The sequence below is a fragment of the Dasypus novemcinctus genome, chromosome 18 (genome assembly GCF_030445035.2).
Source record: "Dasypus novemcinctus isolate mDasNov1 chromosome 18, mDasNov1.1.hap2, whole genome shotgun sequence".
NCBI lineage: Eukaryota > Metazoa > Chordata > Mammalia > Cingulata > Dasypodidae > Dasypus > Dasypus novemcinctus.
The window spans coordinates 73,935,575-73,960,597 of NC_080690.1; the positions used below are offsets into that span (position 1 = coordinate 73,935,575).

The following is a 25,023-nucleotide window of genomic DNA, read 5'->3' on the forward strand; positions in this document are numbered from 1 at the left end:
AGACATAGAGCAAGCACAAAGAAGAATTTGAAATTCTGAATAGGAAAGTAACAAAGCTCACAGTAATGACAGACACAATAGATGAGATCAAAAACATTAGATAAAAAAATAAATAAAGACAAAAAAAAGATTAAATTCTATTGGGGTAAACTAGATGTAAGGAAAACAAATTTCATTTAGATAATTGTAAGTTTTATAAAATGTAAATTATTAAAATTACGAAATGTAAAAACTACAATATAAGAGAAAATGAAGATTATACAACAACAAAAAACACACATTAGAGGCATACAACATCAGACTAGAAATGATGGAAGAAAGAATGCGTGATACAGAAGAAAGAACAGCTGAAATTTGAAGGAAGAAAAGAACAGGGAAAAAATTGAGTAGGGGCTCAGAGAGCTGAATGACAACACAAAATGCAACAACATACATGTCATGGGAGTTCCAGAGGGAGAAGAGAAGGCAAAAGGGGCAGAAAGGGTATTTGAGGAAATAATAGCGGAAAATTTCCCATCTCTCATGAAAGAAATTAACTTACATGTCCAAGAAGTGCATCAAACCCCAATCAGAATAAATCTGAATAACCTACTCCAAGACACAAACTACTCAGAATGTCAAATATCAAAGACAAAGAGAAGTTGCTGAGGGCAGGGAGAGGGAAGAAGAGGTGCAATATGGGGGCATTTTCAGGACTTGAAGTTGTCCTGAATGATATTGCAGGGCCGATGCAGGATATTATATGTATCCTGCCATAACCCACTGAATGGACTGGGAGAGAGTATAAACTACAATGTAAATTACAATCCATATGGTGTAGCAGTGCTCCAAAATGTATTCATCAAATGCAATGAATGTGCCACACTGATAAAAGAGGTTGTTGATGTGGGAGGAGTGGGGGGGTGGGGAGTGGGGCATATGGGAATCTCTTATAATTTTTAATGTAACATTTTGTATGATCTGTGCACCTTTAAAAAAAGGACTATAAAAGAAGAAGAAGAAAGACAAAGAGAAGATTCTCAGAGCAGCAAGGGAGAAGCAAACCATCACATACAAGGGACATCCAATAAAACTTAGTGCATATTTCTCATCAGAAACCATGGAGATGAGAAGACAGTGGTATGATACAATTAGTATACTGAAATAGAAAAACTGCTAGCCAAGAATTCTTTATCCAGCAAATTGGTTCTTCAAATATGAAGGTGAGTATAAAATATTCACAACCAGAAACTAAGAGAATTCAAAAGGAATCCACCTTTGCAGGAAATATTAAAAGAATGCTTAAAACTTGAAAGAAAAGACAGGAGAGAGAAGCCTGGAGGAGAGTATAGAAGAAAGAAGAGCAGAAAGGGTAACCAAAAGAATAAAAAGACAGACAAAAATATGATATGACATATGAAAAAAAAAAATAAAATGGTGGAAGTAAATAATACCTTTACAGTTTTATTGAATGTGAATGGATTAAACTCCCCAATCAAAATATGCTGGCTGACAGAATGGAAAAAAGAAACAAAACATGAGGGAAGCAGATGTGGCTCAAGTTATTGGGCTTCTGTCTAACATATGGGAGGACCCAAGTTCAATCCCCAGGACCTCCTGGTAAAGGTGTGCCCACACGGCAAGCCAGTGCCCACGCAGGAACCCACGGGATGAGCCAAGTGCCTGTGTGGCAAGTCAGTGCCCGCACAGCAAGCCATGAAGCAAGGTGATGACACAACAAAAAAGAGAGACAAAGGAGAGAGTCAAGGCGAGATGCAACAGAAACCAGGAACTGAGGTGGCACAAGTGACAGGGAACCTCTCTCCACATCAGAGGTCCCTGGATCGAATCCCAGTGAATCCTAGAGGAGAAAAATGAGAAGAGAAGACAAAAAGAGTAATAGAAGATCACACAGCGAATGGACACAGCAAAAACAGTAAGGGGGAAGCAGGGGGGAGGGAAAAAATAACCATGAGCCATCCATACACTGCTGTAGTAGTTTGATATAGTTATGAATTCCAAAAATAGATACTGGATTATGTTTGTAAACTGGTCTGTACCTGAGCATGATAAAATTATGAGTAAGGCTTTGATTGGGCCATGTCAGTAGGATGTTGTGTCCCCTCCCCTTGGTGAGTGGGGACTCACAGATAATAGGCATATGGCAAAGGACAGAGTTGGACCTTTTTGATGCTGTGGATTTTGATGTCGGAGTTTTGATTTGGAGTTTAATGATGGAGTCTTGATCCGGAGCCCTGGGAAGTAAGCACACAGAGGAAAGAGAAGCAAGCCCCAGGAAGAGAGGACCTGAGCCAGGAGAAGAACACAGAGGAATAGAGATGGCTCCTTAGACACAGCAGAAACCCCAGGGAGAGAGAGCCATTCACCTGATAGTCTACAGCTTCCCTGTGGAGAGAGGCAAAGCCTCATAGTCTACAGCTGACCCTGTGGAGTAAATAGAGGACCTGAGCCCAGAGAGAAGCAAGATCTGGCAAGGGAGGAACCCAGGAAGCCTGAACCCTGGCAGATGTTGGCAGCCATCTTGTTCCAACATGTGGAATAGACTTTGGTGAGAGAAGTAACTTATGTTTTATGGCCTGGTATCTGTAAGCTCCTACCCCAAATAAATACCCTTTGTAAGAGCCAACAGACTTCTGGTATTTTGCATCAGCACCCCTTTGGCTGACTAATACAGCTGCCTACAAGAAACTCACTTTAGACCCAAGGATACAAACCAGCTGAAAGTGAAAGGTTGGAAAAAGATATACCACACATAAAGTAACCAAAAAAAGAGCAGGGGTAGCTATACCAATATTGGACAGAACAGACTTTAAATGCAAAAAAGTTATAAGAGATACAGAAGGCTGTTATATACTGATTAAAGGGACAATCCACCAGGAAGATATAACATTCATAAATATCTATGCACCTAACCAGTGTGCCCAAAAATACGTGAGACAAACTCTGGCAAAATTAAGGGAGAAATAGACATCTCTTCAATAATCATTGGAGAGTTCAACACCCCACTCTCATCATTAGATAGGACAACTAGACAGAAGATCAACAAGGAAACAGAGAACTTGAACAATATGATAATTGAGTTAGACCTAACAGACATATACAGAACTCTGCATCCAAACTCATTGGTTTATACATTCTTATCAAGTGCCCATGGATCTTTCTCCAGGATAGACCACATGTTAGGGCACAATGCAGCTCTCAATAATTTTTTTAAAATTTCTCTCCCCTTGCCCACCCCCCCCAAGTTGTCTGCTCTCTGTGTCCATTCGCTGTGTGTTCTTTTTTGTGTCCACCTGTATTCTTGTCAGTGGCACTGGGAATCCATGTCTTTTTTTGTTGTTGCATCATCTTGCTGCATCAGCTCTCCATGTGTGCGGCACCATTCCTGGGCAGGCTGCACTTTTTTTTGCACAGGGCGGCTCTTCTTATGGGCTGCACTCCTTGCATGTGGGGGACATCCCTGCGTGGTATGGCACTCCTCATGCTCATCGGCACTGCATGTAGGCCAGCTCATCATATGGGTCAGGAGGCCCTGGGTTTGAACTTGGACCTCCCATGTGGTAGGTGGATGCCCTATCCATTGGGTCAAATCCGCTTCCCTCAATAATTTTAAAAAGACTGAAATTATACGAAGTGCTTTCTCGAATAAAACTGGAAATCAATAACAGAAAGGGAAAAAGTAAAATTGCAAATGTGTGGGGCTGAACAACACACTCCTAAAGAAACAGTGAGTCAAAGAAGAGATTGCAAGTGAAATCAGTAAATATATTGAGACAAATGAAAATGAGGGGAAACGGACTTTGGCCCAGTGGTTAGGGCGTCCGTCTACCATATGGGAGGTCCGCGGTTCAAACCCCGGGCCTCCTCGACCCGTGTGGAGCTGGCCATGCGCAGTGCTGATGCACGCAAGGAGTGCCGTGCCACGCAAGGGTGTCCCCCGCGTGGGGGAGCCCCACGCACAAGGAGTGCGCCCGTGAGGAAAGCCGCCCAGTGTGAAAAGAAAAGTGCAGCCTGCCCAGGAATGGCGCCGCCCACACTTCCTGTGCCGCTGACGACAACAGAAGCGGACAAAGAAACAAAAGCAGACAAAGAAACAAGACGCAACAAATAGACACCAAGAACAGACAACCAGGGGAGGGGGGAAATTAAATAAATTTTTAAAAAAAATGAGAACACAACTTATCAAAACTTATGGGAGGGAAGCAGATTTGGCCCAATGGATAGGGTATCCAACTACCACATGGGAGGTCCAAGTTCAAACCCAGGGCCTCCTGACCCATATGATGAGCTGGCCCATGTGCAGTGTTAATGAGCGTGAGGAGTGCCATACCACGCAGGGGTGTCCCCTGTGTAGGAGAGCCCCACATGCAAGGAGTACACCCTGTAAGGAGAGCTGCCCAGTGCAAAAAAAAGTGCAGCCTGCCCAGGAATGGTGCTGTACACACCGAGAACTAATGCAGCAAGATGGCACAACAAAAAGATACACAGATTCCAGGTGCCGCTGACAAGAATACAAGCAGACACAGAAGAACACACAGTGAATGAACACAAAGCAGACAACTGGGGGGGGCGGGCAGCAAGGAAGGGGAGGGAAATACATTTTTAAAAAATCATTAAAAAAATTTATGGGATACAATGAAGGCAGCCTTGAGAGAGAAAGCTATAATCTTAAACACCTATATTTAAAAAGAAGAAAGAGCTAAACTTAAAGATTTAACTGAACTCTAGAAACTAGAAAAAGAACAGCAAAAACAATCCCAAAGCAAACAGAAGGAAAGAAATAATAAAGATTAGAGCAGAAATAAATGAAATTGGGAACAAAAAAACAATACAGAAAAATCAGCAAAACCAAAAGCTGGTCCTTGGAGAATATCAAGAAAATTGGCAAACTCCTAACTAGACTAACAAAGAAAAAGAGAGAGGAGATACAAATAAATGCAATCAGAAATGAAAGGGGGGAAGTTATGACTTATCCCACAGAAACAAAAAGATCATAAGAGGATATAATGAGAAACTGTATGCCAACAAACTAGACAACCTAGGTGAAATGGACAAATTCCTAGAAATGCACAACCTACACTGATGCTACAAGAAATACAAGAGCTTAATAAACCAATCACATTTAAAGAGATTGAATCTGTCATCAGAAATCTCCCAGCAAAGAAAAGTCCAGGACCAGATGGTTTCACAGGTGAATTCTACTAAGTATTTTTAAAAAAATGAACACCAATCCTGTTTAAACTCTTCCAAAAAATTGAAGAGGGACAATTCCCAACACATTTTATGAGGCCAACATCACCCTAATACCAAAGCCAGATAAAGATACTATAAGAAGGAAAGTGAATGTAGCTCAACTGATAGAGCATCTGCCTACCATATAGGAGATCCAGGGTTCGAATCCAAGGCCTCCTGACCCATGTATGAGCTGGCCCATGTGCAGTGCTGCCTCATGCAAGGAGTGCCATGCCATGCAGGGATGTCCCACATGTAGGGGAGCCCCACGCAAAAGGAGTGTGCCCCACATGGAGAGGTGCCCCATGTGTAAAAAGCGCAGCCCACTGAGGAGTGGCACTGCATACATGGAGAACTGATGCAGCAAAATGATGCAACAAAAAGAGACACAGATTCCAAGTGTCACTGAGAATGCAAGCAGACACAGAAGAACACACAGGGAATGGACACAAGAGAGCAGACAATGGGGGGGGCGGGGAGAAATAAATAAAAACTTGAAAAAAAAGATACTACAGGAAAAGAATTACAGAACAATCTCTCTGATGAACATACATACAAAAATCCTCAACAAAATACTTATAAATCAAATCCAACATCATATCAAAAGACTTACATATCACACTAACAAATTGAAGGAAAAAAACAACACATGATCACCTCAATTGACACAGAAAAGGCATTTGACAAAATCCAGCCTCCTTTTTTAAAAGATTTATTTATTTATCCACATATGCCCCCTGCCCATTGTCTGCTCTGTTTCCATTTGCTGCCAGCATCCTTTTTTTTTTTAAAGATTTATTTATTTATTTAATTCCCCCCCCCCCCCGGTTGTCTGTTCTCTGTGTCTATTTGCTGCGTCTTGTTTCTTTGTCCGCTTCTGTTGTCATCAGCGTCATGGGAAGGGTGGGCGGCGCCATTCCTGGGCAGGCTGCACTTTCTTTTCGTGCTTGGCAGCTCTCGTTACGGGGCGCACTCCTTGCGTGTGGGGCTCCCCTACGCGGGGGACACCCTTGCATGGCAGGGCACTCCTTGCGCACATCAGCACTGCGCATGGGCCAGCTGCACACGGGTCAAGGAGGCCCAGGGTTTGAACCACGGACCTCCCATGTGGTAGACGGATGCCCTAACCACTGGGCCAAGTCCATTTCCCAGCATCCTTTTTTGATAACACTTCAAAGGATAGGAATAGAAGGAAAATTCCTCCATCTGATAAAAGGCATATACGAAAAACCCATAACCAACATCTACTCAATGGGCAAAGGTTGAAAGCTTTCCCTCTAAGATTGGGAACAAGACAAGGATGCCCACTGTCACCATTGTTATTAATATTTGAACTAGAAGTTCTAGCTAGGGCAATTAGACAAGAAAAAAAAATTAAAGGCATCCAAATAGCTAAATAGGAAGTAAAACTCTCACTATTTGTGCATGACATGATCCTGTATTTAGAAAATTCTGAAGTACCCACAACAAAACTACTTGAGCTAATAAATGAATTCAGCAAAGTGGCAAGATACAAGATCTACACACAAAAATCAGTAATGTTTTTGCACACTAGTACTTAACAGTCTGAGGAGGAAATTAGGGGGGAAATTTCATTTATAATAGCAGCAAAAAGACTCAAATACCTAGGAATTAATTTAACCAAAGAAGTACAGGACCTGTATGCAGAAAACTACAGAACAATGCTAAAAGAAATCAGTGAAGACCTAAACAAATGGGAAGACATCCTGTGTTCATGGATTGGAAGACTAAATATCATGTAGATGTCAATCCTACCCAACTGATTTACTTTTTTTAAAGATTTATTTATTTATTTATTTCTCTCCCCTCCCCCCCCACCCCAGTTGTCTGTTCTCTGGGTCTATTTGCTGCTTCTTCTTTGTCCACTTCTGTTGTTGTCAGCAGCACGGGAATCTGTGTTTCTTTCTGCTGCATCATCTTGTTGTGTCAGCTCTCTGTGTGTGCGGCACCATTCCTGGGCAGGCTGCACTTTCTTTCGCGCTGGGCGGCTCTCCTTACAGAACGCACTCCTTGCGCATGGGGCTCCCCTACATGGGGGACACCCCTGCATGGCAGGGCACTCCTTGCATGCATCAGCACTGTGCATGGGCCAGCTCCACACAGGTCAAGGAGGCCCGGGGTTTGAACCGCGGACCTCCCATGTGGTAGATGGATGCCCTAACCGCTGGGCCAAGTCCACCACCCCCCAAACTGATTTATAGACTCAATGCAATATCAATCAAAATTCCAACAGCCTACTTTACAGAATTAGAAAAAGTAATTACCAAATTCATTTGGAAAGGAAAGTGTACCTGAATAGCCAAAAGCATGCTAAAAAAGAAGAGTGACATGGGAGGAATTTCACTGCCTGACCTTGAAACATATTACAAAGGTACGGTGGTTAAAATAGCATGGTACTGGCATAAAGATAGACACATTGATCAGTAGAGTAGAATTGAGAATCCAGAAAAAAACCCTTACCTACTCAGTCAACTGGTTTTGGCAAACCTACCAAGTCCATAGTAATGGGACAAAATAGTCTCTTCAACTAATGGAGCTAGGAGAACTGGATATCTATTAATCTAACCATTAGAATGAAAAAGGACCCCTTTCTCACTCCCTATACAAGAATCAACTCAAAATGGATCAAAGAGCTAAATATAAAGGCTAAGACCATAAAACTAGTAGAAAAAATGTAGGGAAACATCTTCAAGATCTTTTAGTAGGTGGTGGTTTCTTGGACCTTAAACCTAAAGCATGTGCAACAAAGGAAGAAACAGGTAAATGGAACCTCTTCAAAATTAAACACTTTTGCACCTCACAGGACTGTGTCAAAAGGGTGAAAAGGCAGCCAACTCGGTGGGAGAAAATACTTGGAAATTACATGTCTGATAAGGGTTTAATATCCAGGATATATAAAAAGAAGTTACAACTCAACAATAAAAAGACAAATGAACGAATTTAAAAATGGGCAAAAGACTTGAAATAGACATTAGTCCAAAGAGAAATACAAATGGAAAAAAAAAATGAAAAAATGCTCAACATCACTAATGATTAGGGATGTGCAAATTAAAACTACAGTGAGACATCATTTCACACCTATCAGATGGTTACTATTAAAAAGACAGAGAACTACAAGTGTTGGAGAGGATATGGAGAGATAGGAACACTTATTCACTGTTGATGGGAATGCAGAATGGTAGAACCACTGTGGAGGGCTGTTTGGCAGTTCCTAAAGAAGCTTAATATAGACCTTCCACATGACCCTACAATACCACTACTGTGTATATACCCAGAAAACCTGAGAGCAGTGACACTAACAGACATCTGCACCCCTATGTTCACAGCAGCATTATTCATGATTTTGCCAAAAGTTGGAAACAACCCAAGTGTCCATCAACGATGAACAGATAAACAAACTATGGTGTAGTCACATGATGGCATATTAGGCAGTTGTAAGAAGAAATGAAGCTGTAAAGCATATGACAACATGAATAAAGAACATTATGTTGAGCAAAGCAAGTCAGACACAAAAGGACAAATACTGTATGATTGCATTACTATGAACCAAATATATTGTGTAACATATTGTATGATTTAAAAAAATGTGTATGTATCCATTATATTTAATTGAGAAATGTATGTTTTTATTCAGCTGTATTTTCTTTTTATTTTTAAATTATTGTTTATATTTTCAATTATTAAATGTACAAAATAAAATAAAAGATTAAATGAAATAACAAAGCAACTTTATCCACTGAACCTACTATAGCCAAAGAAGGAATATGGGCATGTGTCCATTAATTACTTTACAATAAATGAAAAAGGGCTAAATACACCAATTATAAGATGAGACTAGGATTAGAGTAATAATCAGGATTATGCAATGTTATCTTTCACTCGAGCTATTTCCTGAATGCCTGCTACAAGTTCGGTGCTGTTCTAACGAAAGAGGATATGATAAACTGAAACTGTCCAACATATCTGCCCTCATGACTTTACCCCTAAGAGAGGTTACTGATACGAGAGAACTATTGTCAGTGAGCTCTCAGTAAGCTAGGCCCTGTTATAAGCATTCACCCCCAGAAATGGAACAGCGTTGTCATGTCAATTGTCCCATTTCTAGCAGGCAAAGACAGAGAGGTTAACTGAATTGTCCAAGGTCACACAACTTGGAAGTGGGTGAATCTAGGATGAGAACACAGAAAGTTGAACTCCAGGGTCTGTGTTGTTAACCACTTTATTTTCTACCAACAGTACAAAAGGTGAAGATAAAAGAAAAGGACAAACAAAGCTCTACAACAGTTCCTGTCAAGATAGTGAGTTCATACTGGCTCTGTTCCCCAAGATCCAAACATGGAGGATCTAGGGACAGAACTACAGAACAACAAAATGGATGGATGAAAAGAAATAACAAAACAAAAACTGAATGGATGAATGAATGAATAAATGAAATACACCTAAACTTCTGAGGAAAATGAAAGGCTAATTTGAGGATGGAGGAGGCAGTCCTAGAGTGGGGCGCAGCTGGCTCATCAATGAGAGAATGCGTTATCCCCAGAATATTTGGATTCCACTCCGCCTCCCCTCTACCTTTGCCTTGGGACAATCATTACTTCCCCCTCACAGAATTCATGGAGCAGGGACAGGTCAGTGAGATGCTGGTCCCCGAGGCAAATGTGAGAACAGCGCAAAAGTTGGGGTGAAGAGGAGAAACCGGCAGGGTCTGCCTCTTTTGTCTCTTCTCCAAACTTCCCAGGCTGATGGTTCCCAGCCTGGAACAGCCCCCACCCAATGCTGCTTCTCTTTAAGGGTCTGAAGGTGAAGGTGTGACCTGAGCTGCTTTCCTGGAGTGACAGGAGGCTGAATGATTGGCTATTGTTTAGGTGTCAGGGACATTCCTTTGTGCTCAGTGGGCCTAACACAGCCCAGAAGTTTGCCCTTCACCCTCCCCAAGTAGAAAGCAGGTGACCCTGAGAAGGATGAGTTCACAGGTAGGACAGTGGGTAGGTGAAGAGTAGAAGTGTCCTAGAAGGAAAACAAACCAATGGAACCCCATATGCTATCCAGAGCAAAAGTGTTAGAGCACCTGATCTGGAATTTAAACTAAACAGTGCTCTGAGAGTTAAGCAGTGATACTAGTAACATGGGAGCAAAGGTGAGAAATTATTCTTAATCTTGTTTAAAAATAATTATTCTTCATGAATAATTCTTGGAAGGACCACGTGGAAATATTATGTTTGAAAAATATTATAAGAGAAGTAAAGAACCTTATGAATGAGATGATGGGTAGAATGGATACATTTGAAAGCAAATAAAATGAGCTGGGAGGGCAGTTTGAAGTCTCTCCATAAAAGGGAATAGGGAAGAATGAAGAATAGAACATATGAAATAAAGTTAGACACATGGCAGATAGAATAGAAAATATTAACGTTCAGATAATAGTAGTCACTGAATGAGATAAAAAAGAAATATTTGGGAAATATAAAGGAGATCAAATTCCAAGAATTAAAGAAAGATGAACAACCTTTTTCCTTGCAAATGCAAAGAAAAAGGCAAAGAAGAACCCCACCCAGGCACAGTATAGTGAATCTTAAAACTATCAAAACCAAAGAGAAAATTTCAAAAGTTTCCAGGAGGAATTAGCAGACTGCCTACAAATGTGTGAGAATTAGACTGACAGAAGATTTCTTAACAATTGTTCTGAATGCAAGAAACAATGGCCTAAAGTGTCCATTAAAGGACAATCGCTTTGATCCTAGAATTCATATCCTGCCAAAATGAAATTCAAATGTAAGGCCATAAAAATATTTTCAGACATACAAGACCTCAGAAGTCTTACTACACAAGGACTACTGAAAACACATTTGGAGGAAGAATTCAAATTAAAAGAGAAATAATGCCAGGAAATGCTGCAATAATTTTGTGACATAAAGGTGAGAACATACCTTGGTAAAATGTGTAGTTATCTGTAAAGAAAGCAAGACCAAAGAATAGAAAAATATTAAGTATGTTCTTAATAATCCAGAAAGAAACTGTCAATCCATAGGTAGTGGCAGTCTTGTAGATGGGGGAGGAGGAGAGGGGAAAGCTAGAAAGATAAAAGCAGGCTAACGGTCTTGTTTTTATGAAGTGTAATGTAGAGATTTTAACTTTTTTTAAGTAAGAAAGGTGAAAAATGTAATACTGAAAAAGTGGAACCAAATGAAAGTGAAAGGTAAAATGAAAAATTGAAAAAGGAATGAATCCACATTTAGCAATAAACACAACAATCACAGATAGAGCAAACTTAACAGGTGTTAGACAGAGATTGTCAAATTGGATTTTTTAAAAACCTGGTTATATATATATACTGTTGATAAAAATCACTGCTAAAGAATAAAGACACAAAAAGTTGAAGAAACACAAAAAGGATGGAAAATATCAGGTATTTACTGATAACTGGTGGGGCTATATTAGGATCTAGCCAAATAAACTTTAAAATTGAATCTATATCTTTTAGAAGAATTATATCTTCTCAGCAAGTTGAACATTTTGTCACACATAATGGTCTTGTCTATCCCTACAGATTCTTTCAGTTTTAAAGCACATTGAATATAAGGAATACATTTGATAAAACTCTAGGAAGAAACTGACAAGCATGGCATCATAGTAGAAGATGTCAACACGCCTGCCTCAAGTATGGATAGGTCAGAAAGACTTATCAGTAAAGATTTAGATTTGAACAAGACAGTTGACAAACTGTGGCCTGTTTTACAAAGCATTTAAGGAATATAAAATATACATTCTTTTTTGTTGTTGTTGTTAATGAGGACTCGGGATTGAAACCAGGACCTTGGGAAACGGACTTTGGCCCAGTGGTTAGGGCGTCCGTCTACCACATGGGAGGTCCGCGGTTCAAACCCCGGGCCTCCTTGACCCGTGTGGAGCTGGCCATGCGCAGCGCTGATGCACGCAAGGAGTGCTGTGCTACACAGGGGTGTCCCTCGCGTAGGGGAGCCCCACGCGCAAGGAGTGCACCCATAAGGAGAGTCGCCCAGCGCGAAGGAGGGAGCAGCCTGCCGAGGAATGGCGCCGCCCACACTTCCTTTTTTTTCATGAGGCACCAGGAACCCAACCTGGGACCTCCCATGTGGGAGGTGGGTGCTCAACTGCTCCCTAAAATATACCTTCTTTAGCACTCAGGAAATGTTTATGAAAATTCATTATAGGCCAGGATCAGATGAAGTTTCAACAAATTTCAAAAATAGGTGTCAGAAAAAAACAAAAATGTGTATTCTGACCAAAATACAATTGTTAGAATTTCATTATGGAAAGATGTATAAAAAAAACCTATATATTTGGAAAAGTTGTTAGACTCCCAAATAATTAGCAAAAGAAATCACATTAGGGATATAACAATTTTTAGAGCTGAGTGATATTAAAAAGACACACATTAAAACTTGTGGGTTGAAGTGAAAGTGGTGGTTTGAGAGAAATTTATTCATAGGTATTTTTATAAAGAAAGAAGAGTGCTGTAAGTTAATAAGCTCAGTATTCAGCTTTAAAAGTTAATCAAAGAACATCAGAATAAACCAAACTAAGCGGAAGGAGGTGCTAAGAAAATGAGAGTAAAAATAAATATAACAGAAAACAAAGATATAGTGAGAAGAACAACAATCCCAAAAGTTAGTTCTTCAAAACTAATACTAGAATGGTAAAACAATTGGCAAGATTTAGGTAGAAAAAAGAGAGAGAGAGAAGTTACAAATACCCAACATCAGGAATAGAAAAGGAGAAGCAATCTCAATTAAAATCAATAGTATAAAAATAAGACCTTTGGCCAGTAAATTATAGAACTTAGATGAATAGATTCCTAGAATAAAGTTTACTAGAGAAAACATAAAAATTGCACACAGAGATAACACCAGGCCCAGATGGCTTTACGGGTTAACATCTACCAAACATGCAAGAAACAGATAATTCCCATTTCAAATACTTTCTTCTAGGTAATAGAAAAACAGGGAATATTTCCCAATTCTTGAATATCATCTTAATACACAAATCAGAGAAAGATAGGAGGTGAAGGCAAAATGATAGGCCCATTTCATCCATGAATATAAATGTGAAAGTGCTAAACAAAATAATGGCAAAGTGAATCTAGCAGGGCATAAAAATATGAATGAGTTATTTGCTTTTTCCTCAGGAATGCTAGAGTGTTTTCCTACTAGAAAATCTTTAACTGTCATTCACCATGGTAACAAGATTAAAGGGAAAAGTAATATAATTATTTCAGTAGATGCATATGAAAAGGTCAAGAGAAATTCATGGTAAAAATTTTAGGCTAATTGGTATTAGAAAGGAACTTCCTTAACCTGATGAAAGTCCTCTACCAAAAACACCTACAATAAAAATCACTTAAATGGCCAGATTTGGGGTACATTTCCTTCCAACCAGGAGTAATAAAGTATGCCCATAAACATTTGTATTAGACTTTGACTAGAATGTTAGCCAATAGATTAAGACAAGAAATTGGAATTAAGTGCTTATAATACAAAAGGAGGTAATAAACTGTTATTATTTTACAGATGATATGGCCATCTAATTTCAAATCCCAAAAGATACTAAGAACAAATTGTTAGGACTAATAGATGAGATTAGCAGATTGGAAGGATGTCTTATCTATTTTAAATGTGGGGAAGCAGACTTGGCCCAGTGTCAAGGGCATCCATCTACCACATGGGAGATCCATGGTTCAAACCCTGGGCCTCTTGACCTGTGTGCTGCTGGCCCATGTGCAGTGTTGATGCGCACAAAGAGTGCCATGCCATGCAGGGGTGTCCCCATGTAGGGGAGCCCCACGCGCAAGGAGTGTACCCCGTAAGGAGAGCCATCCAGCACAAAAGAAAGTGCAGCCTGCCCAGGAATGGTGCCGCACACATGAAGAGCTGATACAACAAGATGACGCAACAAAAAGAAACACAGAGTCCCATGCCGCTGACAACAACAGAAGCAGACAAAGAAGAACACGCAGTGAATAGACACAGAGAACAGACAACTGGGGCGGGGGGGGGAGGGGAGTGAAATAAATAAATAATTAAATCTTTTTAAAAAATAAAATAAAATAGATAAAAAATAAAAAATATTTTAAGTGTAATTGCATTTCACTCTTTGCTGCATCCAGTGAGAGAATGAAGACTGTTCCTGGCACCTAGGCCTTGACATCTCAGAAGAGGCAAGTGCACAGTTACTGTAAAGGCCCAAGATGATTCCAGCAGAAGAATTCAACCCCATCAATGCAGAAAAAAGAAAAGAAAAGCTAAGCTATGGTTTGGCATATGGTGGATACACAGGGCCTGGGTACAGTTCAGACAATCCATATTCCACACGCAACAAAGGTGTTTCATGGACTTCTGTTACAAGATGAGGTCAGCATATGCTTACTTCCCCATCAAAGTGATTATTCAGGAGGGCGGGTCGTTGGTTGAAATCTGAAATCTCTTAGAAGAAAAATGTATCTGCAGAGTTTGCATGAGGCCAGGTGCTTCTTGTTCAGTACATGAAGTCCAAAAAGATGAGTTAATTCTTGAAGGAAATGCATTAAATCTGCATCAAACTTAGCCTTTTTGATTGGACAAAGACAGGACAGTTGAAATCACGGATTTCACACAATTTTCAGAAAACATCTTTGTCTCTGAGAAAGAATAGTTTAGCAGGATTATGAATGAGTTGCAGAATTCTCCAGCTGCCAAAACAAGATTCCAGATGACACCCAAGATGAATTTTTACATTCTTTAATTGTAAAAAGCAACCCCATATATTAAAATATATATTTCCGCCCTGGTGATAAGAAATCAGAAAATGCACTTTTTCAAAGATAATGTTTACAGTAGCAAAAAGAACTACAACCTAGGAAGAAAAATAACAACATGTGCAAGACTGGTGTGCAGAAATTCTACACCTTTCTTGAAAACATTTAAAAAAAAGAGATAAGTAGAGAAGATATCTACTTTCATGGATAGGATGGCTTGAATTCATAAACAAGTAAATTATTCCCAAATTGATCTACGGATTCAATGTGATGTCAATCAAAACACCAACAGGGATTTTCCTGGGATTTGACAATCTGCTTCTGACATACAAATGGATGAATAAAGTTCTATGAACAGCCAAGGTAGTACTTAAGATTAAGTCAGAGGTCTTGCTCTATCAAATATCATGACTTGCTTTTGAATCCATAGACTCTACTGGCTATAGATAGTGTGGTTCTGACACAGGGACAGTATATTTGGCCATAGGAATGGAATAACAGCCACAGAAACAGACACACACATACACAGAATTTTGATATCTGACAGAAGTGGCATGGCAGATCAGTGGGGGTGGGAGGGAGGGACTATATTTTACAAATGAAAGAGGAACATATATGGCTCAACACTGCACATCGCACACAAAAATCAATTGCAGGTAAGATTAAGTTCTGAAATAACAAAAGGAGAACACATTACTTTTTTATTTTAGGAGATACCTGGGATCAAACCCAGGACATCATGCATGAGAAACAGGCTCTCAATCACTGACCTACATCCATTCCCCAATGAGAGTTGGGTGGATTTTTTTCCTTTTGTTTTTGTTTTTAGGAGGTACTGGGGATCAAACCTGGGAAGCAGATGCTGAACCACTTGAGCTGCATCCGCTCCCCAACACAAAACTTTTAGCAGAAACTGAACATGAATATCTTTCTGCACTTAAAGGGGGAAATATTTTCTTAAATAAGACACAAAAGGAACACAATAGAAAAGAGAAGATTAACATGATTGTATTAAGATCAAGAACTTATATTCATCAAATGTTATTTAAGAAAAATGAAAAGACAAGCTAATTGCCAGGGGACAGTATTTATGCCAATGATTAGTTATCTAAAGAGTCTCATCCTCACTGGTAACCAAGGAAATGCAAGTAACTGCCATATTGAGATGCCATTTTATACCCACTGAGTGGCAAAAAATTGAGAAAACCAAGTGCTGGAGAGATTGTGGACCAAAAATTGAAAAAACCAAGTGCTGGAGAGATTGTGGACCAACAGAATCTTATAGACATAGGTGATGGATGTGTAAATGGAAAACCACTTGTCATGATCTGATGAAGATGAACATTCATGAAACCTGTGACCCAGTGATTAGATTCTTAGATAAATGCTCAAGAGAAACTCCTGTGTCTGGATACGAGACATGAATAAGAATCTTCACCATAGCAACTCCCGGAAACAACAAAGAAGGCCCATCAACAAGAGTTTAAACACATTGTGATGTCATCATAGAATGAAATATTATACAGTAGGAAAAATGAATGAGCTATCGCTTTGTGCAGCAACATGAATGAATCTTCACAGCATAAAAGGTTAGGTCTAAGAAAGCAAGTCCAAAGAGAATGCATGGAGCAGGACACTGTAAGATCAGAAGCAATTTAAACTAAGCCATGCATATTTCAGATATGCATACATGCGGTAACCCTGGAACACAAGGTGTAGAACAGTGGTTGCTGGGGAGCAGCACATGGGAGCAACTTCCTCATGGTTCTACTGCTTGGTGGGGCCGAGGCCTGAACTCAGGAAGCTTCTCCCAGGCCAGGCTCTTACCCACCACCCTGACCTTGGCATATGCAACTTATCCTCAGTGTTCTCAGTCTTAAGGTTAGGTGGTATGCTCACAGGTGCTTATCATATTAGGAATAAAAAAAATTAAGTAAAATAAAAGTGAACCATGCTTGTTCTGGGAGAACAGCTTGGTTATGAACCAAAATTTTTGGATAATTCCATTCAGGGCAACACAGCCCTATATCATGAATGGGGAAAGGCGAGTTATTGGACAGGAATGGAGGGAGAAACAATTGTAGGGGCTGGAGCAGAATTGGTCCTGTCCCTTGAGGATCCCACAAGCAAAACTGGGGGAGACAGGTAAACGCAGTGAAGCTGTGTTATGAGGCCAAGTGCCTATGGTCGGGGACAACATGGGGCTATGGGGACAGAGAAGAGGGAGGGAGTCGAGGGGGAAGGAGAGGACAATGGTCTTGCAGGGGATACTGAATTTGGAGCTGGAGGAGATGAGACAGGGTGGTCTGGGGAAAATGAGGGAAGGAAGGGCATTTCAGATAGAAGAAGGAACTGCATATGTAAAGGCTCAGAGTCAAAAGGCAACAGGAAAAAGAGCAAGCTCCTGCAGGGTGGGCAGGAACTGGGCCAGAGCAACCCAGGGCGAGACCCCAACAAGACCCCAAATGTCGGGCCAAAGCATGTAGGCTGGAGTCTTCACTCCATGGGTACAAAGGCCAGCACTGGAACTTTAGCTTAGCTAAAATGTCATCATTTGGGGGAGATTGTTCTGGCAGCCCGTGTTGAGGGCGGGCATGCAGGCAAGGTGAGACGGGCTTGGTGGCCAGCAGGTCGAACAGAGGCCGGTGTCAGCTTGACTTCAGAGGAACACTGGATGGGACTTAATGGTTTCTTAGCTCTGGGAGGTAAAGGGGGAGAAGAGAAGGGGGGACAACTCCCAGATGTGTCTGCTCAGGTGAGCAGGGCAAGGCAGGTTTGGGAAATGTCTGAGGAGCTCAGTCTGGACTTGCCGAGTGGACATGCCCAGTGCCCAGAAAACGTCCAAGCCACTCACCCAGGTGCCTGTACCCCTGACAGGGTCTTCGTCGTCCACACTCTCTGCTTTCCCAGCTGCTGACTTTTTACAGACATTCATTCTAAGGAAAGAAACCAGGACTTTAAGGTTAGACAGCTGTAGGCACAAGGGGGCAGACTGCCCCCTGCTCCCAGAGAGGATGCTTAACTGATGACTGAGGCATCCCTAGAGCTGGATTTGGAGCCCCTCCTGATGAGGGCATCAGTGCTCCTCCTGGACAACCGGGGGCTGGGAGAGACCACACGCTTGGCCAAGGCCGCCTAAGCCTGAGCTTCCATCACTCAAGACCCTTCTGGGGAAGCAGATGTGGCTCAAGTAATTGAGCTCCTGCCTATCACATGGAAGGCCCAGGTTCGGTTCCTGGTGCCTCCTGGAGAAGGCGAGCAAGGCAGCAAGCTGGTGTGATAGGCTGGCAAAGTGAGCTGATGCAACAAGAGGATGCGTCAAGGAGACACCAAGAGGAAACACAATGAGAGACAACAAAGCTGGGAGTGGAGGTGGCTCAAGTAATTGAGAGCCACTCTCCCACATGAGAGGTCCCAGGTTCAATTCCTGGTGCCTCCTAAAGAGAAGACAAGCAGACACAGCACACAGCAAATGGACCCAGAGGGCACAAACAACGAGGGGGAATAAATCAATAAAATAAAATGAAACTTTTTTAAAAAAGCCCTTGCTAGATCTGCTCCACTCTGTGTTTCTGGGGTTCAGTGATCTCACCCCCACTGCCTCCCGCATTCCCCCTGACCTGGGCCGAGGCTTACATGCAAAGGAAGATGCAGCACAGACACAGGACCACCAGGACCACCGTACCAGCGCCTCCCAGGGCCCCCAGAAACTCTCCTGCCCTGGACTCCAGTTTTTCTGCGGGGAAAAGGGCTGTGAGGACTCAGGCTCTTGTCTCCCGGAGGAACTTGCTCCCGAACGCTCCCCAGCCACGAGAGGGCGCACGCCGTCCGCGCCAGCAACCACCTCTCCACCCCAGCCTAGTTCCTGGAACCGGCCCCTGACCAGGCAGCAGGACCACGGCGATGCTCTGGGCCCCGAGCGCGTTCCGGGCCTCGCAGCTGAGTCTGAGGTCGGAGTTGAGCTCCCCGCGGAGACTCAGGTTGCTGGAGGCCCAGGGCCCCTCGGCCGTGGCCGTGAAGTAGGCGTCGCTGCTGTTCCCCTCCCCCAGCCGCCAGCGGAGGGAGGGGGCCGGGTGGGCGCGGGCGGAGCAGCTGCAGCGCAGACCGTCGGCCTCCCAGGAGCAGGAGGGGCCCAGCAGCTGGGGGGGATCTGTGGGGGGCGCAGGGTGGTCGGCAGGCGCCCCCTCCCCAGGACCCGGGCTCCCGCCCCCGGGGACCCCACACTCACAGAGCACCGAGAGGTTCAGGGAGACGAGGGCAGAGCCCAGCGCGTTCTCAGCCCGGCAGGTGAGCTCGCCTCCATCCTCCACACGCACTGGAGGCAGCTCCAGGTGACTGGAGTTGGAGATGCAGGAGGCGTTCGGAGCTGGTGACCCCCGGAACCAGCTCAGCTGCGCAGGGGGGTTGCCATCAGCCTCACAGAAGAGGTGGAGAGCCTGGCCCTCCAGGATGGAAAGGGACGAGCCGTTTCTCTGGCTCTTCAGAGCTTGGGAGGGAGGGAGAGGTAGGAGGATGCACAGAGGGAGGGAGGGAGATGCAAAGATGCAGAGTGAGCAAAGAATGCAAAGACCCAAAGAAAGGGGAAGAGAGGGCACCGTGCGGGGCTGGCCATCCCCACACCCCTCTCCTTCCCAGGGTCCTGCGGCAACCCCCTGCCAGCTCCCCTGGCCGATGTGGTCGTGGCCCAGGCTGGGCTCGAAGGCCGGGGCCTTGTCACCCAAGGAGGCTGACCCTAAGCGTCCAGCCCCAGGGCTCCCTGGGACCTGCCTGGGCTGTCGGGCAGAAAGAGAGCAGGGCCCCAGGGGGCTTCGGGGGGTGGACTCAGCGAATGCAACGGGGAGCGGGAGGAGAGGGGGGACCCCAGAGCTGTGCCCTGGGTGGGGAGACGGGCGTGCTTGCATGAGGAGCAAAGAGGTCCGTCGTGACCGGTAAGAACCGGACCGGAGACACAGAGGCCGTCGGAAAGCCTGCAGTCTGCTCACGGCCTTGAACCCTGTGTGGGGCGGGGGCGGCCCGTGCTTGCTCCTCCCGCATCTGGTCCCATCACAGGGGTGGTCTCCATCCGAGGGGCCCAGCCCGGGAGAGGGGGGCCTTTCCTACCTGTGTCGTTTCCGCAGATGCTGATGGTGAGGTTCTGCGGGGAGTCTGGGGGAGAAGGATCCGCGCCCGCCTCAGTGGGGAGGAGGGGGGTGCGTGGTCCTGTGCACAAGGGGCCCTGGGGCCCTTCTTGCCCACACCCCCCCCCCCCTCCGCCGAGACGCCCCAGGCTCAGGTAAGGTCAGGTTAGTTTCTCCCCAGTCCTTCCTCCATCTCTCTGGGTACCTGTACCCTTAGGGGGCTCTCCCTGGGCCTGGGATTGTCTTTCTCCACACACCCGCACTGCCCTCAGGGCTGGGTGGTCCCGCCCGGCACTCACAGGAGACCTGGAGCTGCAAGGTCCTCTCCGTGGCCCCCTGGGCTCCTTGGGGTCGCACCCAACAGGTGAGGTTGGTGCCGTGGTCCTGGAGCCTCGGGGTGAGGGTAAGCACCGGGGAGTAGTGGGTTTGGGGGTCCAGGGGGTCCAGGGCAGCCCCCGTCCAGAAGAAGGTGGGGGAGCTGTCCCCCTCACAGGACCCTGGCAGGCTGCAGGTCAGGTTTGTGGGGTGACCGGATGCCAGAAGCTCCCAAAAGTGGATGTCCGGTTTCTCTGTCAGGGCTGAGGAGGAGAGAGGGGCCCGGGGGGAGGGGGGAAGAAGGGGGGGAGAGACCCAGAGTGTGACCCTGAGAGCGGCCAGCACCCCAGGGCTGAGCTGGGCCCTGTCCTGCGTCTCCTCCGAGCTGCAGGCACAGGGGCTGCTCTGTGCCTGTGCTAAGGGGAGGGTCCCCTCCCCCCAGGACCCTCTTGGGGCCCTGCCAGTACCTGTCACCCACAAGTCCAGCCTCTTGTCGCTCTGCTTAAGTCTTTCCTTCCATTTTCCCTCCACTCGGAGTCGGTAGGTGCCCGCGTCGCTCCTTCTGGCGTGCCTGACCTGCAGGGAGCAGGTGTTGGCCGAGGAGTCCTGGAGGAGGAACCGGCCCCGGGTCTCTGCCTTCACCAGCTGGTCTGGCTTGTTTGTGGCCACAGGAAGATCGTAGTAAGTGTTGTCCTTGTCCCAGAACCAGGAGACGTGCAGGGGGCCAGACCACGGGGTCCCGGGGAAGGAGAAGGAGCAGGGTACCAGCGCGCACTGGCCCTCCTGCAGCGACACCGACTCCTGCACGTGCAGCTGGATCTGGGGCGGGGGCTCTGCGGGGACACGGAGGCTCAGCGGCAGCTCCCGCCGCCGGCCCGCCCCCGCCCGCCCCCGCCCGCCCCCGCCCTCAGCCCTCGTCCCCCTCACCCGCCCACAGCAGGGGCAGCAGCAGCAGGGCCAGCATGTTGGTGTCTGCAGGGCAGGGGCGGTCCAGGTCCCTGGCCAGGGCAGGAAACGCCCCAAGTGCGGGGGGAGGGGGCAGCAGGAAGCGGGTGGGGAGAGAGCTGCGGCCTCCCGGGGAAGGGGAACTTGGGGGCCTCGGGGCTGCGGGTGGGGAGGAGAGGCCCTCCGAGACCACATGTCCTCCTTGAAGTCCTGAGAGGGTGAGATGCTTGTCTAGTGGAAAATCTGGGGATAGCCACCATACATATAACAAATGATGCTTGTTATATCAGGAGTTAGAGTGAGAGGCCAGATAGAGAAGACAAGCCAGGGCTCCTTGTGGTCATTTGGTCATCCTCTCACTGAAAACCACTAAATGGTCTGGAAAATAATATTTTCCTATAACCATCGAAGAACCAGCAAGCATAGAAGGGATTTTCAGCTCCAAATCCAGTGGAGGGCAGAAAACCAGGGTAGAGGGAAACTGAGCACATCCTTGGCCCCTGTAGGCTTGCTGACACGGGAAAATCCAGTTCTTGGGCCTAGGTCTGGTGGGACAGAGCTGAAACACAGGCCCACCCAAGATGGATGTCTAATGGAGAAGCTCGCCTCTTCATGAGGACACCCCCGAAGGTGAACCTCAGGGCAGAAGCAGACCTGCCGCAGGGAAGCTAACGAAGCTCTGTTTACAGGGCTTCTAACTTGCTCAGGCCTTTTCAAATACCTGGCAGAATTCTTCAAGCTCTTTTATGAAAGAAACTGAACAGGGGCATATTAGTCAGCCAAAGGGGTGCTGATGCAACATACCAGCAATCTGTTGGCTTTTATAAGGGGTATTTATTTGGGGTAAAAGCTTACAGTTACCAGGCCATAAAATATAAGTTACTTCCCTCATCAAAGTCTGTTTCCCCATGTTAGAGCAAGATGACTGCCAACATTCAGCCTTCCTCTTCCTCTTAAGTCTCTGTGGCCCCAGCTTCTCCAATATCAGCAGTAGTTTGGTATAAGTCTCATCTCTCTCCCTGGGGCTGATTCTCTCCGGGCTCAGCTGCTCTGGTCCTCTGCATGCTTACTTCCTGGGATCCAGCTCAAAACTCCAACCTCCTTTCTCTGTGGTGTGGTTTCTCGGTCAGTCCCTGTGGACTCAATGTCCTACTTCTGTGGCCCAATCAAAGCCTTAATCATTATTTAATCATGTAAAAATGAAACCTCTGAATCCAATATAATCTAATATGCCCAGAGGAGCAGACCAGTTTACAAACATAATCCAATATCTATTTTGGAATTCATAAACAATATCAAACTGCTATAAGTTGTTTTCCCAAACTTGACAGTTATCTTAAAAATGTAAGGCATTCCCAATAATGTGTTCAAAAGAAAGTTATTTATTTATTTATTTATTTTTTATTTTGAGGTACAAGGGCCAGAGATTGAACCTAGGACCTTGTATGTGGGAAGCTGGTGCTCAACCATTTGAGCAACATCTGCTCCCCAAGGAAGTTTCTGAACTTTATAAAAGAAATTACATTCCACCCAGGCAGAGGAAACACTGACTTCTCTTTCTATTCTCTTTGTAAAAAAAAAAAAAAATATATATATATATATATATATATAATTACATAGCTGTTTTCCTATAAAGAGGCAATCAAAGGGTATCCATCAAAAAAATGGGGGAAATGTTTTATACAGATGTGCCATACAGGTATGCTATGTCACTAAAAAACATAAGTAAATTTTCTGAATTGTCTTGTATTTTGGTTTTCCTCAGCATTTTAGATTTTACGATTTGATGTGATGTTTTCTCATCCCCCCAAAATACCTAAGTGCCAAATTTTGTATTATTTTTCTGAGTGATCCTAATATTTGTATATTAGGGTTAGCCCCTGCCTCAGTGTTCAGGTGAACAAGAGGTAGCTTGCCTTGTCTCCCATTCCCCAGAAACTACAGGGCAGATTGCCTTGGACCAGGCAGGGCAGGGACTAAAGACAATGTGGTCGTGGTCACAAGCCATGCTTCGTGGGGGTGTACAGCACAAACTGCTTTCGCCTGGGTGGTTTATCAAATCTCTACTCTGAGAAGCAGTCCATCATTCTGTCTCCATGGGAACCAAAGGTAAGGCAATTTGACCCCTGGCATCTCACAAGGACCATCTTAAACCAGTCCCTTTCATTTTCATAGGAGTTTCAAGGTATACACCTGGAGTATTTTCATTTTCTAGATGGTTTGTGAATGTGTTATAGGCTGTACCCCTTCCCAGAGTCTATATCACCCACCCTTAGAGAGAAACCATTATTCTGACTTTTATCATCTTGATTAGTTTTGCCTGTTCTAGAATTTCATAGAAATGAAATCATGCAATGTCTAACTCTTTTGTACCCCTCTTTTTGACCCCAGCATTATCATCTACAAAATTTATCCACATTGTCCAAGTTTGACTTTTTATTGCCATGCATTATTTCATTGAATGAATATACCACTATTTATTGATCTTGTTTTATGTAGTTGGATATTTGGGTTAATTCCAGTTTAGGGTCATTGTGAATAAAGTTAGTAGAACATTTTTTAGTGGACATGTGCACTCACTTCCCTTGGGTAAATCCTAGAAGTTTCAGGAATAACTGGGTCATGGGGTAGGTAGTGTTTAGCATTAGTAGATACTGTCAAACATTTTCCAAAATGTTTGTACTCACTTAGAGTTTCATCAGCAGAGTTCCAGTTCTTCTACATCCTTGCCAATGGTTAGTGTGACGTCTTTGTAATTTTACCCATTTGTAAAAACAAGAGATGTATTGCTTTTTATGGGCCTTAAGAGCTGCTATATTTATCAGAATTTTGTTTTTGTCTTCACTTTTTTAGGGAGCCACCTCTTATTGCTATCAACTTATTATTTTAAAAAATTTCAGGGAAGCGGATATGGCTCAACTGATAGCGTGTCCGCCTACCATATGAGAGGTCCAGGGTTCAAACCCAGGGTCTCCTGGCCCGTGTAGTGAGCTGGCCCATGTGCAGCACTGCCATGTGCAAGGAGTGCCATGCCACACAGGGGTGTCCCCCATGTAGGGGAACCCCACGTGCCAGGAGTATACCCCGCATTGAGCTGCCCCACTCAGAAAAAGCACAGTCTGCCCAGGAGTGGTGCCGCACACATGGAGAGCTGACACAGCAAGATGACACAACAAAAAAAAGCACAGATTCCCAGTGCTGCTGAGAGTGCAAGCAGACACAGAAGAACACACAGCAAATGAACACAAAGAGCAGACAACGGGGGGAGGCGGGAGGCAGGGAAGGGGAGAGAAATAAAATAAAATCTTTTTTAAAAATTTTGTACATTTTGTAGTTTGTTTCTATGATGTCATTTTGAGTTGATCATTCTTGTTCTATTTATTAAGCAAAGCATATTTTAAGAAGACTTAAAATTGTGTTTCCAATGTAGCTACATTCTCAGAAAATAGACTGGTGAAATATAAATGGTCTCATTACTAGTTCACATAATTGATACATTTTGGATGTGCTTAGATAATTTCACAGTAGTCTTAAACACTTGTAAGTTAATTTCTCTGAGTTCTAATGGTTTTTATTTCATTTTTTAAATTTATTGAAGTGTATCACTCATACGTAAATATACAT

At 44.2% G+C, this 25,023-nt stretch overlaps 1 protein-coding gene and 1 long non-coding RNA gene across 2 annotated transcripts in view; one reads left to right on the plus strand and one right to left on the minus strand.

Moving 5' to 3' along the window:
• LOC101413588 (sialic acid-binding Ig-like lectin 5) overlaps positions 1 to 21,455 on the minus strand; it is a 25,162-nt gene extending 3,707 nt beyond the window's left edge. Inside the window, exons 1-7 of the mRNA XM_071209620.1 lie at positions 21,382 to 21,455; positions 20,922 to 21,287; positions 20,439 to 20,717; positions 20,123 to 20,167; positions 19,251 to 19,508; positions 18,659 to 19,172; positions 17,877 to 17,958 (exon numbers count right to left, since the gene is read on the minus strand). Coding sequence (XP_071065721.1) covers positions 18,784 to 19,172; positions 19,251 to 19,508; positions 20,123 to 20,167; positions 20,439 to 20,717; positions 20,922 to 21,287; positions 21,382 to 21,418 — 1,374 coding nt within the window. The 5' untranslated portion in view covers positions 21,419 to 21,455 and the 3' untranslated portion in view covers positions 17,877 to 17,958; positions 18,659 to 18,783. The remainder of the gene's footprint in view (positions 1 to 17,876; positions 17,959 to 18,658; positions 19,173 to 19,250; positions 19,509 to 20,122; positions 20,168 to 20,438; positions 20,718 to 20,921; positions 21,288 to 21,381) is intronic.
• A 1,582-nt stretch (positions 21,456 to 23,037) lies between these two features.
• LOC131274218 (uncharacterized) lies at positions 23,038 to 24,723 on the plus strand. Its single transcript, XR_009181415.2, has 2 exons — positions 23,038 to 23,508; positions 24,253 to 24,723. It is a non-coding gene; the product is annotated as an uncharacterized lncRNA (long non-coding RNA).
• The last annotated feature ends 300 nt before the right edge of the window (positions 24,724 to 25,023 follow it).